The sequence below is a fragment of the Marmota marmota genome, unplaced genomic scaffold (genome assembly GCF_001458135.2).
Source record: "Marmota marmota marmota unplaced genomic scaffold, marMar, whole genome shotgun sequence".
Classification (NCBI taxonomy): domain Eukaryota; kingdom Metazoa; phylum Chordata; class Mammalia; order Rodentia; family Sciuridae; genus Marmota; species Marmota marmota.
Genome location: NW_026000026.1, coordinates 69382894 through 69396666, shown reverse-complemented (window position 1 = coordinate 69396666; position 13773 = coordinate 69382894). Strand labels below are relative to the sequence as shown.

General features: G+C 37.0%; 2 protein-coding genes across 2 annotated transcripts in view; one reads left to right on the top strand and one right to left on the bottom strand.

Moving 5' to 3' along the window:
- Pkd2l2 (polycystin 2 like 2, transient receptor potential cation channel) overlaps positions 1 to 6154 on the bottom strand; it is a 32067-nt gene extending 25913 nt beyond the window's left edge. The window contains exons 1-3 of the mRNA XM_048811869.1: positions 6124 to 6154; positions 5338 to 5556; positions 2267 to 2400 (exon numbers count right to left, since the gene is read on the bottom strand). Coding sequence (XP_048667826.1) covers positions 2267 to 2400; positions 5338 to 5556; positions 6124 to 6154 — 384 coding nt within the window. The remainder of the gene's footprint in view (positions 1 to 2266; positions 2401 to 5337; positions 5557 to 6123) is intronic.
- Positions 6155 to 6299: 145 nt separating this feature from the next.
- Positions 6300 to 13773, top strand: part of Reep5 (receptor accessory protein 5) — a 60987-nt gene continuing 53513 nt past the window's right edge. The window contains exon 1 of the mRNA XM_048811868.1: positions 6300 to 6371. Within this exon, the coding sequence (XP_048667825.1) occupies positions 6300 to 6371 (72 nt within the window). The remainder of the gene's footprint in view (positions 6372 to 13773) is intronic.

Here is a 13773-nt window from a genome sequence, read left to right as displayed (position 1 = left end):
TAGTGAGATCCTGTCTCAAAATAAAAAATAAAAAGGTCAGAGGATGTCGCTCAGTAGTAAACCAAGGGTGGTTTAAACCTTAGTGCCATTAAAAGAAAAAAAACCTGTCTTCCTATACATGAGTATCAGAGTTGGTCATAGTCACACATCATGACTTTACCCCAAAGTTGTCTGTGTCCTCCCACCATTTTCCTCCCTAATTCTGGCCATGATGATTAATCTGGCTCTGTCCCTGTCTCCTCATTCTAAGGGATTCCAAGCCCAGAGTTCATTTTTTTTTCTTTTCTTTCTTTTTTTCTTGTGCACACACGTGCCCCAGGGTAAAGCACCCAGGGGTGCTTCACCACCATCCCCCGACTTTTAAAAAATTTTGAGACAAGGTCTAAGTTGTTTAGGGCCTCACTAAATTGCAGAGGTTGGCCTTGAATTTGGGATTCTTCTGTCTCAGCCTCCCAAACCACTGGGATTATAGGCATGTGCCACTCCACCTGGCTCAGGGTTCATTTTAAATTTCCTCCCTTTGTCTTCTTTGCCATTGACCACATACAGGTTTCAAGATAGCACAGTAAAAACAAGGCAGGATGAGCTCCACTAATTCTCCTATTGTTCTTTCGTATTTCATCTGGTCAAAACCAATGATCTATTATTTAGACTTTATCTCACACTCTCACTCTCAGGAAATGACCTTGGCTTCTTGATAAGTTTCAAATTCATAGTATGGCATTCATGATGTGAACTCTGTCCAATTCATAATCTAGTTTTTCCATTTCCATATGCCCACAATGCCAAACAGCTGCACAGGGAGGATTACTTGTAGCACATATTAGTTCCTTTTTCCTGGAATGCTCTTCTTTTTATTCATCTAGGATGCTCTTCTTTTTATTCAATACAGAAGATTGAACCTGAGTCTCCTCACACATACCAGGCTAGCACTTAACCTCTGAGCCTCACCCCTAGACTTTTTTTTTTTTTTTTTTTAAGTAAGGTCTTGCTGTTACCTAGGCTTGCCTTGGACTTTCAATCCCGTCTCAGCCTTCTGAGTAGCTGGGATTACAGGTGTGCAACACCACACCCAGCCCTTTATTTAACCTTTAAAACTCAATAGCACTGTTATCACTTCTGGGAAGTTTTCCCTAATTGCTTGGTCTGCATAAATGTCTGTGACATGGGGTACCTGATATTGCTGTTCCCTGAATTGTTTTTTCTTTGTAAGACGAGCATCTTGCTTTGTTAAGTATAGGGGGAAAAATAAGTTTATTCCAATGCTGAAGGAATGATTCTCTTTTGTAATTAAAAACAATATAAATTAAATATCTACATAATTATTTATTGACATTACTGTAACATATGGGGGGATACACAAATAGGGAAATGCACCAGTTGCATATCAAAATCATGTATATTGCACTTTCTGTGCAATTTAAGAATTTTTAAAAAATATTTTTTAAATTGTTGATGTACCTTTATTTTATTTATTGATTTATTTATATGTGGTGCTGAGAATTGAATGCAGTGTCTCACACATGCTAGACAAGTGTTCTACTACTGAGCCACAACTCCAGCCCCAATTTAAGAATTCTTAAGAAGAGCAACTGTCATTAATGTGAATTATATACACAATTATAGATTAACTTTAGATCCTAATCCTCACATAAAAAATTGTCTTGTACCTTCCAGCTAGGTGTGGTGGTACACGACTGTAATCCCAGAAATTTTGGAGACCAAAGCAAGAGGATCTCAAGTTTGAGGCCAGCCTTAGCAAAGCCTCAATAACTTAAGACACTGTCTCAAAATAATAAATAAAAAGGGTTAGGCATGTGGCACAGTGGTTAAGTGACCCTGGGTTCAATTCCGTTACAAAAAAAAAAAAAAATTGTCTTGGGCTGTGGTTGTGGCTCAGGGGTAGAATGCTTTTCTCCCACATGTGAGGCAATGGGTTCGATCCTCAGCACCAAATAAAATAAATAAATAAAATAAAGGTATTGCGTCCATCTACAACTAAAAAAATATTTTAAAAAAGTCTCGTATTTTCCAAATGAAATGGGACTGTCTGCAAAAACATCAAAGTTTTACAGTTACGAGAACAGCATCAGTGCAAATAATCAGTTCTCAATACAATAAAAACTAAATATGAATTTGATTTTAATAATAATGGTAATCATTTTTATTCATTCATTCAATGAATGTTTCCCTAATGTTTACTATGTGTACCAAGGATTTATGGAATACCTAAAACTACTTAATCCACAGTCACATGACACCTTACCTTCCAAAAATCAGTTGTGCTGCGAATAGACTTAAAGTTGGTTCTTTCATCACCAGATACAGAAGTGTCCAAAAATAGAGATGACATAACCTTGTTTAAGTAATACATGTGTGGGTTTACCATCCCAAAAGTCACTAAAGAGAAGAATTTTTTATTTAAAAATTTATGCTTAAAAATTCAGTTTAATGTAAGAATTTAAAATGTTAACAATTTGTTCCCAATTTTCTTTTGAAAAATTGACTTTTGTCTAATTATGAAAATATTAATTTAAAAAAATCTAAAATAGAAATATTCAAGACAAAAAGAAGTTTCTTATAATCCCACTACTAGAGTTAAGTGGGACCTAGATTCACTGGGTTTGATGCATATACACTTGAACAGGAAATAATTTTATCTCTATAAAAATGAGATCAAAGCAGGGGCTGGGGTTATAACTCAGCGGTAGAGCACTTGCCTTGCACATGTGAGGCAGCGGATTTGATCCTCAGCACCACATAAAATTAAATAAAATATTGTTTCCATCTTTAAAAAAAAATGAGGTCAAAGCATATCCACTATTCTGCAAGTTGGCTTTTTCCCCATGTTGAGAATAGGCAGGAAGTATGGTAAGCAGTCAAGGCTAAGGACTTTGAACCAGTCTGGTAAGGATTTGAGTCCTATTGTAGATATAATATCTCCTACTTCCTAGTTTTGATGTGAGAGATTAAATGGTGCTAGAACATTTAAAAAACCATCCTTTGGCACATAGTATGAGTTTTAAAATATATTACCTAGTATTCTTTCTATCTTGGGGGTTGGTGAGTTTTAGAGTAGAATATAGACTAGATATGTCTTTGTGGTTTTTTTTGTTTGTTTTGTTTTGTTTTTGCCAGAAGCTCTTCATTTTGTTTGGGGTGTTTGTTTTGTGGTGCTAGAGGTAGAGTCCAGGACCTTGTGTATGCCAGGCAAGCACATTCCTAGTCCCAGAAACCCTTAATTTTTAAAAATCATGTATCTTCAACATCATTTCATGGCACACATAAACCTAAAACAGCCTAACAGTTGCATTTATTTCACAATGTTAAATCCACTTATTGGGAGAGATTCAGTTTGTTTTCAATTTTTATTTATTATAAGAAAAATACTAAAAATATCATTTAAATGGGTTGTGGGAGGCCAAACTAGACCGTGTCTGTCTCCCCTTCGGATTGGTGTGGCATCATTATAGGCCACTCTGGGTTGCCTAGGGAACCCAAACGTAGCCCAATCTTTAGGGTGCTATCGACTGTGTCTTTGTGCATGGGCGTGTCTTCCCACATTTCCATGGGTGGAGCTACGCTCACCTGTTCCTTTGTAATATTTCAGGCCTGAGATTTCTATCCCTGTTTGGGATAGAATGTTCCATGGAAGTGCCCTTTGTGTGTCCCCTTCCCTTACTCTGCCCTTGGGTGTGGCCTATCTAGATGTCAGTCAACCTGCTGTCAGCAGACATCATGAAGCTAGGCTCAGCCCCCTTAAACCTGACCCCTTGCCTCATTTGAATAGGTTCTCCTCAATAAAAGGGGTCTGCACGTTTTCTCTCTCTCTCTTTCTGCGATGGACCCTTAAGGTTAGAGGAGCCGTCACAGCAACCACAAAGAAAAAGGTATTTCTGTCTCTTGTGTGGTTATTTCACGTGGCCCAGTTATTTCAGTTCCCCTGGAGTGACCCTTAAGTGTTTATGTCGCCAAGAACACGAGTCACGTATGGTTGCCTGCACTTGTAATCTCACTGATTTAGGAAGCTGAGACAGGAGGATTGCAAGTTTGAGGCCACTGTGGGCAACTTAGTGAGACCCTGTCTCAAAATAAAAATTTAAAAGGCTGGGAATATGTGGGTGTGTGTATATAAAATCTTAGTGGAATTATATTTTTTCCATTTTTCTAAATGTTCTGTAATAAGCATGTATTGTTTTTTTGCAACTAAGCTTTTTTTTTTGGGGGGGGTACCAGGGGTTGAATTCAGGGGCACTCGACCACTAAGCCATGTTCCCAGTCCTATTTTTTGTACTTTTATTTAGAGACAGAGTCTCACTGAGTTGTCTAGTGCCTCGCTTTTTGCTGAGGCTGGCTTTGAACTCAGGATCCTCCTGTCTTAGCCTCCCCAGCTGCTGAGATTTCAGGCCTGCACTACTGCACCCGGCTGCAACTAAGCTTTTATAAACTTGTCTACCTTCATTTATAAAGTTGATTACAGTTGTCTTTAATTAAGTTCTGACCCAGACTTTCCCCTGCAACACCAATTAATTAATTAGTATACTACTCACAGTATGCGGCACATAACAACATGAGATAAATCCTGTGAGGTTACAGCTACTAATGTTGGGTGTCCTAAAGACAAATTGCTATTTAATAGGCTCTTATTAAGTCAATGCCATTGACTCACAAATAGGGGGATGCAGGTTGAGAAGTCTTCCCAGTCCTCCTCAAAGATTTGCATTGATTCAGCACAAGCATATTTTACTGTTGATTATGCAACAAGTCACTAAAAAGAACAAAGTTAATGGCAGACACCAAGACAAAGTTCTGTGTTTGGTCTTATTTGTACTTCATGAAACTGAACTAATGCACCTATATGGCTATAAAAGAAATCAAATTATAATTGCCAACCCAAGGCATTATGTTCAAAATAGATCTGCCAAATAAAGGGGATAATTATATTCAACCAATATTGACTATGGAAACATATTATGACATTTGTGACCTTAAAAAAAAAGTAACAAAGTTTTGCCCCTTAAAAACTAGAAATACTATCAATAATAGGATAATAATGTCTAAAATGGGTCTCTGTTTTTTGAGAAGTTTTGCAACAGCCTATGATTTTACAGTCATTTATTTTTTATCTCCACGTTTTTTTTAATATTTATTTTTTAGTTGCAGTTGGACACAATACCTTTATTTTACTTATTTATTTTTAGGTGGTGCTGAGGATCGAACCCAGGGCCTCACACATGCTAGACGACTGCTCTACTGCTGAGCCATAACCCCAGCCCCTTATCTCCACATTTTAACTTCTAGTTCAATCAGTATCTCTGTCTACATCTGTGTACTTACATATACATAGATTTATTAAAAAAATAAAGTAGAGTAACAACTCCTGAAGTGTCGTTCTAATTTCTACTTCCTTTCTGTAATGTAGCTTAGGCTTCGAAGTCCCTGTGAGATACAAAACAAATTTATTATGCCATTTATAGAAAATATGTAGGTAACAACGATGGAAAAACACAACTATTTTTAGTTGTTGCACTGTGTGAAGGAAAGCTGCAATGGTTTTAGGTTATTTTTAAATTCTCACTTTAATGGGGCAGGGATAATTATGGAATTTTCCTATTGGGGTAAATGGGTAGTCATTTTATAGGTTATAGGTAGTCATTTTTATAGGTTTTATATCACGGTTGTTTCCTCACCAGTCCTGTCTTAAAATAAAAAAGTAAAACAAAACAAATCAAAATATACAACTCCCTGTTCAGTCCCTAGTAGCTTTCTCCACCCATCAATACTGACTCTTGCAGAGGAAGGCTTCCGCAGGGAGTGGGAAGGGGGCGTCGGGCTGGAGTTTTGTAAGGCCACGGATCCCTGGAGCAACCCAGCACTTGGGAGATCTGCCTAGTGACGGTCATCGTACAGCAGCAGAAGGGCCCAGTTAGAGCCTCGCAAGGGACGAGTGCCGGGTCTTTTCAGGGATTCATTTTCCATCTGTGAAATGGTTCTGTGACTCCCCGCTTCTCTAAGGGAGGGTGTGAGGGCTAAAATTGCTGCGGTCATATCTCAGATCTGGAGCTAAAGAGGGCCTTTCCGGGCATTTAAAGTTGTCACACAGGACTTAGACACATCCCTCACCTCCTCGGTGCCACCGGGACGCCTCAGGCATGGCGGACCCCGCTTACATTGCCAGTTCGCCGGACCCGGGTTTGTCGCGCCTGCGCTATAATCCGGCGGCGTACACTACCTAGTTCAAGCGCCTGCGCGAGCCCCGCTCCCTAGGGACCAAGTTTCTGGACAAATTGCAAGTGCGCATGCGCAACGACGCTGAGGCAGCTCTTCTTCCGACGTGGGTTGAGGGTTATTTCTGTCTTCTGCTGCGGAAGGTTAGTTTGTTGTTCACTTCTCTGGACACAGAAAGGAAATCAATCTTACCCCCATAAACAATAACAAAAATGGCAAAAAAAGATTATGGTTGATTTCTTCCCTTGTGGTAGCTTCAGTCTGTCTTGTTCTTCCTGGATTTATTAGAAAATGAAATCAATAAAACCACAAAAACAAACCATCCCATCTAGATATTCAAAATGTACTCACAATTAACTTAAATATATAGAGTTTATGTATCTCATATTTTTGACGTACAAAGACATAGACTATTAATATTAACTTGCTGGCAGGAGTCAGGAGGTCATAGGAGCAAGTAAGACCTCAGACAAAAGTTGTCTTTCATGTTTTAATATTGTTTTTTCTTTTTGTAATGAAAATAGATTTTTATTCTGGTTACAAAAATATGAAAAAGTAATACATATTCATTATTTTTAAAAGATTAAACAATAGGAAAACGAATATAGAAAAATGTTAAAACCATCTGTTGTCTCTTTACCAAGGAACCTACTTGCCCAAACTTTTTCTTTGCCTATACTCTCACATTTTACAAAAGTGGGTTCACTCTATACATGTTTTATAACCTTCTTTTAAAAACTTAATATGTCATAGATATTTTCCTTTATAGGATGAAAAGGGAAGTTATTAATATACATGTATATAGATGATTTGCTTTGTTTAAATATCCTATATGTTTGTAAGCAGATACAAATATAAATACTTATCTAGATGCAGATTTCTGATTTTATTTGTGCAGAAAATGATCTGGTAGATTACAAACCAAAATTTTAATAGCAGGGAATGAAATGGAAGGTGGGTTAGGAGGTGAGGTATGTGTAAAGGAAATTTAAAATTTTTTGCTTTATTCTGTATATATATGCATTATCTTCAAAATGTATGTGCTGCTTTAGAAATTAATAGATGTACATAATAGATACTGTTTTCTACCAATTAGTATTATTTATGTGATTTTGTTTGTTTGTTTATTTTTTTGTACTGGGGATCAAACCCAGGGCTTTCTGCATGCCAGGCAAGTGCAGTACCACTGAGCTACATGCCAGTCCATATGTGATCATTTAAAATTATTCTATGTGGGGTTGGGGATATGGCTCAGGTAACAGCGCGCTTGCCTGGCAAGCGGGAGGCACTGGGTTCGATCCTCAACACCACATAAAAATAAAATAAAGATAAATAAATAAATAAAGTTATTCTATGTGATCTTATTGCATAACTATATTATAGCATTTAATCAATTGTCTATTTATTGGCTTTTAGGCTGTTTCCACCTTTTGGTATTATGTAAAATGGGGTATGTTTGCATGTTTTCTATAGTGTCTTTTCAGCCCTCGATATTATCATTTTTTTTTTTCACCTACTAGTCAAGAATATTTTGTTTTGTTTGTTTGCTTTGGGGATTGAACCTAGGGGCTCTTTTCTAGATCAGCCCTTTGTATTTTTATTTTGAGACCAAGTCTTATTAAGTTGCCCAAGGTGAACTTGAATTTATTTTATTTTCTAAAGAGAGAGAGAGAGAGAAAGAGAGAGAGGGAGAGAGAGAGAGAGAGAGAGAGAGAGAGAGAATTTTTTTAATATTTATTTTTTAGTTTTCAGGGGACACAACATTGTTGTTTGTATGTGGTGCTGAGGATCGAACAGGGCCGCTGGCGAGCGTGCTACCACTTGAGCCACATCCCCAGCCCTTGAACTTGAATTTATGATCCTCCTGTCTCAACAGAGTAGCTAGGATTATAGGCCTGTGACATCGTGCTTTGGTTCTAGGGTTATTTGGAGGTGATCAGTACTCTGCTACTATGGCTTCCTTTCCTCAAAATTACTAATGTGAGATGATATGCCAGAATTGATTTTTTTTTTTTTTTTTTGTGGTGCTGGGGATTGAACCTGGGGCCTTGTGCATGGGAGGCAAGCACTCTACCAACTGAGCTATATCCCCAACCCTGGTATGCCAGAATCTTAATGTTAACAGATGTTAGGTCTGTGGTGTAAGAAACAATCACTACTAACATACTTTGCATTAAAATAAAACAGAATGTGTCTTTTTATATAATTTTAAGTTTTTCCCTATGCAATAAAAAGACACCGTTATCATCAGATGTTTGGTCAGAGCAATGATAAGCTCTCTTTCCTACTTCTTATGGGTCTGATCATTTCACAGTTAACACCACAAGGGAAGTCCTGTAAGACTGAAAGATGAAAGATGAACTGTGGATTTTTTCTCCACTGTTTTTTTCCACTGTTAGTATTTATGAATTTATTATGTAATATAGCAAAATGACAACTCAGCCAGGAAGACTTTACTGTCCTAACTACTAAGGGATTGGGAAAAAGGGGGAAAAAAGTTGATGGAGTTCAAAATGATATCAGATAATAAAAATAGAGTCAAACTGAGTTTTTAAAATTGATAATAGGTTTTTCTCAGTAATAAGAAAAATAAAAATATTAGGTTAAGATATTAAATTTTCTTTCAAACTCTCAGTGATATATATCAAATGTTGCTATGGTTATTATCTACTGTGAGATATGTAAAGCTTGGATCTCATCTATCTTGATTCCTGGTGCATCTCCAGAGCCTTGCAAATAGTAGCTACTCAGTAAATAGCTATTAAATGAATGAATAAAAATTAAACACTCATGACTTATTAGCCTTCTGAAAATATTGTAAAATATTTAACAAAGTAAATCTAAATCATTAGGTTCAATATTAATAAGAAAAAACTTCAAGGGTGGAGGAGTACATTCTAGTATCTGCTTTATACTTGACAAAAAGAGCATTGACTATTCCTTGGTCTCAAATTAAGCACTCTGAAAAATCTACCCATGTTCAGTTGTCCTCTGTTGAAAGGTCATAGCCTGGACTGTCTACACCAGGTAATTATTGGTATGTTTTTACTAGTAACTTCCTAAAAGAATGGTTTAATTCTTCACTTTTCTCTGTCAGTTTAGATGCAATCTAAGGCAAATTAAATCATACTATATAAACTGATGGTGGTCTTTAGTCTAAAGTGACTTTTTAAAAATATTCCTGAATTAATACACATTGAAAAATGATTTACTTATGATTTATTTTAAAAACACTACTCAGATGATTTATTTTAAAGATATTCTGAAATTGAGCCATATTGGTTTCTATTTTATTTTATCAAGATAACTGCTTATTCACCACTTCAATTTATATCTAAGTCTTTAGTGATTTATTTAGGATATTTGCATCTAGCTCAATTGATGGCGTTAATATTAAATAAAAGCTGTGAACTTGATATCAAATAATCTAAGTACATAGGTCTTCTTACACATTAAAGACACAAATTATATGTAATTACATCCTCAAGAATCCAGAAATAGAGACCCACTCCCCCACTGATCTATTATTCTGTATTCCACAGTATTGGGTTATAAACATACCAAATATATATGTGGTATAGACTGGGTATATTGTATTAAATATCAATTCAGTGACTATTGTGCAAATTAGAAGTTACAATTATAACTATTGATGTTTCCAATTTCAAATTATTTGTAAAAGAATTGATCATCAAAAGTATCAAATTAGCAGGACAAAGTGGTGTAAGCCTGTAAGCCCAGCAATTCGGGAGGCTGAGACAGAAGGATCACAAGTTCCAGTCCAGACTGAGCAATTTAGCAAGATCCTAAAAAGGGATGGGCCTGGGGACTAGGGTGGTGGCTCAGTGGTAGAGCGCCTGCCTAGCATGTGCGAGGCACAGGGTTCTATTCTCAGAACTGCATATAAATAAATAAAATAAAGGTCCACTGACAACTAAAAAATATTAAAAACAAAAACAAAAAAACAACGGAATGGGGATGTAGCTCAGTGGCAGAGGGCCCTGGGTTCAATCTTCAGGTACAGTGCACAATACTCATGCAAATACACATACAAAAGTATCAAATTAGAGACCCACTTGTGACTTTCAGTAAATTTTACGAAGTTGGTTAAGATGATACACACTGCAGTTGTTGTTTAGAGACAGTATACATCATGATTTTTTTAGACTAATGAATTATCACTAAATCACGATGTTTTTGTTATGGTGGCAGACAGATAAAGAATTGTTAGAAAAAAAAAGATGTGAAAAAAATTAAGTCTGTCTTGCTAAACCTTATTCCAAAACCCCAATACTAGCTAGTTATAAATCTTCCTCAGTACTTATGTTAGAGACACCATCCTGGGTAAAAAGCAAAAAATACATACATGGTCAGGTTATTCTCACCTAACTGCACAGCAGAGCTCATCCTAGGACAAAAGTTATTTAAGTATTCAAAAGAAGAATCACGACCTTGAGTCAACCATTGTGGTTATGGGATGATAGATGTCTAAGATAAGAGCTGGAAGAGTATGGGCCAAAATTCCTCTAAAAAAGGCTGAATGTCCGAAACCAAGGAGACACTGGAAGTTTTGGAGGCTGCCAAGTGATAGAGCTGCATCAATCAGCTTGCTGCATGTCAGAGAACAGCTTGACTTTGTCCTGACATGTTTTTAAGTCAGTTCTTTGCTCACATTTGTGCAAGCCTGGATGGTCCATTTCTCTTGCCTACAGGCTAGTCCAAGGAACTAAACCATTTTGTTTCTCTCCTTTGTGCCTTGGGAAAGCCTACTGCTTTAGTCCTCAGGCACCTGCCACTCCTTGACCCATCAAAATATGCTCTTCAGGGCTGGGGTTGTGGCTCAGTCATAGAGCCTAGCATGTGTGAGGCACTGGGTTCAGTTCTCAGCAGTATATAAATAAATGAATAAAATAAAGGTCCATCAACATCCAAAAAAATGTTTAAAAAAATATGCTCTTCAGGTTCTTTAAACATACAAACTGAATAACAAAAGTGAGGTGCTCAGTATACATTTTCATTTCTCTCTTTCATTACTATAGTCAAATTTATGATGAAAATGCACTCTTATTTCTCCTAAAAGAGTATTTTGATTTTCACAGATAACAAATCCATAAATCAAAGTAACTAGACAGGAATGTTGAATTTTTTAAAAATACTTTTTTAGGGCTGGGGATGTGGCTCAAGCCACATCCAAAAGCGGTAGCGCACTTGCCTGGCATGCGTGCGGCCCGGGTTCGATCCTCAGCACCACATACAAACAAAGATGTTGTGTCCGCCGAAAACTAAAAAATAAATATTAAAAATTCTCTCTCTCTCTCTCTCAAAAAAAATATTTTTTTAGTTGTTGATAGACCTTTATTTTATTTATTTATATGTGGTGCTGAGAATCGGACCCAGTGCCTCACACATGCCAGGCAAGTGCTCTACCACTGAGCCCCAGCCCCAGCCCAGGATGTTGGAATTTTAGGCATCAACTCTTGTGATTGTCTACTTTATGTATATATAAGTCTTTCAGATTAGCTAATGCTTTTTCAGTACTTCTTGAGGCTAGGCCCTGTACAAAGTGCTTTATATTGAGTATCTCATTTATTCCAACAACCTATAAGATAGACACTAACATTATCCTCATTTTATAGGCTGAGAAAAGGGGTGCTCGTGGAAGTTGAGACTTTCCCAAGAGCATCAAGCCAGTGAGTAATGGAGCTAAGGCATCTGTTCCAGGACCTGTGCCTTAATCCTGTGCCATGTTCTGGGTTGGCCCTTGATGTGAATGAAAGGACTGCATCAGCTGTCTGATCTTAACATGTTTATTCTTTCCAGGGACCTAAGGCTAAATATGGGTTCCCTTGTTAAGGCCATTGTGGTAGGTAAAAATAACACATCTCTCCCCAGACTGTTCATATCCTAATATCCAGAATCTATGAATATGTTATCTTATATAGCGTGTTAGTCAGCTTTCCATTACTATAACAAACACTGGAGATGAAATCATCTTAAAAAGAGGTTTATTTTGGCTTAGTTTTGGAGGTTGCAGCCCATGATCAATTAATTAGTCCCTTTGATTTTGAGCCAGTGGTGAAGCAGCACATTGTGGTAGGGAACTGCTCACCTCATCGTGGTCAGAAGAAGACAGAATATGAGACTGAGGTCCCATAATCCCCTTCAAGGACTTGCCCCACAGTGACCTAAAATGTCTCATGAAGCTCCACCTCTTAAAGTTTCCACCACCTCCCAATAGTACGCAGCTGGGGATCACATTTTTAACATGTGGGCCTTTGGGGGACATTTTGGATCCAAACTAGCACATGGCAAAAAAAACTTTGCACATGTACTTACAGACCTTAAAATGGGAGAGGGGTGTTATCCTGTATTATCTGAGTGGGTCCAATCTAATCACAAGTTCTTAAAAAGTGGAAAGTAGATGTGTCGGAGATGAGAGAAGAAAAAGGAAGAGAGATTTGAAGTATGAGAGGGATTCAACCCACTGCTACTGACTTTGAAAGTGAAAAAGTAAATGGGGATCTCAGTCTTATAACCACAAGGAACTGAATTTTGCCAACCACCCCAATGAGCAAAGAAATGGATCTTTTCCTAAGCTGCCAGAAAGAAACAAAGGCCTACCGACATCACCTTAATTACAACCCAATGAGATTCATGTCTGCTTTCAACATAGAGAAATCTAGATGATAAATTTATGTTATTTGAAGCCACCCAGTTTGGCCTAATTTGGCATAGTTATTAAGATTCATCCTGGAATCAGTGGCATCTTAATAGCAATAGAAAACTGATACAATTGGTCAGTTTCTTTATTCAAGTTAACTAAATTTTCCTGATGTCTTGTTATGAAGGGACATGCATAAAATTTCCTAACTCCTGGTTTTCTTCTAAATGGATAGAAAAGCAAAATTGCATGCCAACTTGTAGGCGATGAGGCAAATCCAGATCATTCTATGTGGTTGGAGCCTTAACCAGGGCCAGTGAACATAGTACCATCATGATATGAAATCAAAACTCCAGGGTTTGTCTAGAACTGGATTAACTAGTGTGAACATAGAGAAACAATCTGCCAGTGACTTATTTTCTGCTGTTTGTTCCTGTGTGGCGCCATTAGCAAAACGAAAGGGTGAAACAAAGAACATTTTTATGCCTGGAGAAAATCTATAAATTTATGTGCAATAGTAATTACATATGGCATTTCATTTCAGGATAAAAATTCTTTTGCTAAACTGAAGAATATTCCTGGGGGGTTGGAGTCGTGCCTAGCACATGTGAGGCACTGGGTTCGATCCTCAGCACCACATAAAAATAAATAAATAAAATAAAGGTATTGTGTCCATCTACATCTAAAAAAAATTTTTTTAAGAAAGAATATTCCTAGGTTGGCTTATTCTTAATTGTGAGCAGTAATTTTCTAAAATTCAACTTCCTATTTGATAAATGAATAAAATAAACTACTTTTTTTCATATTTTCAGTAGAAAATGTTTAAAAATGAAGCAAACAAAATGTAATTAAAATGTATTCAATGAAATATGGTAATTTTCACA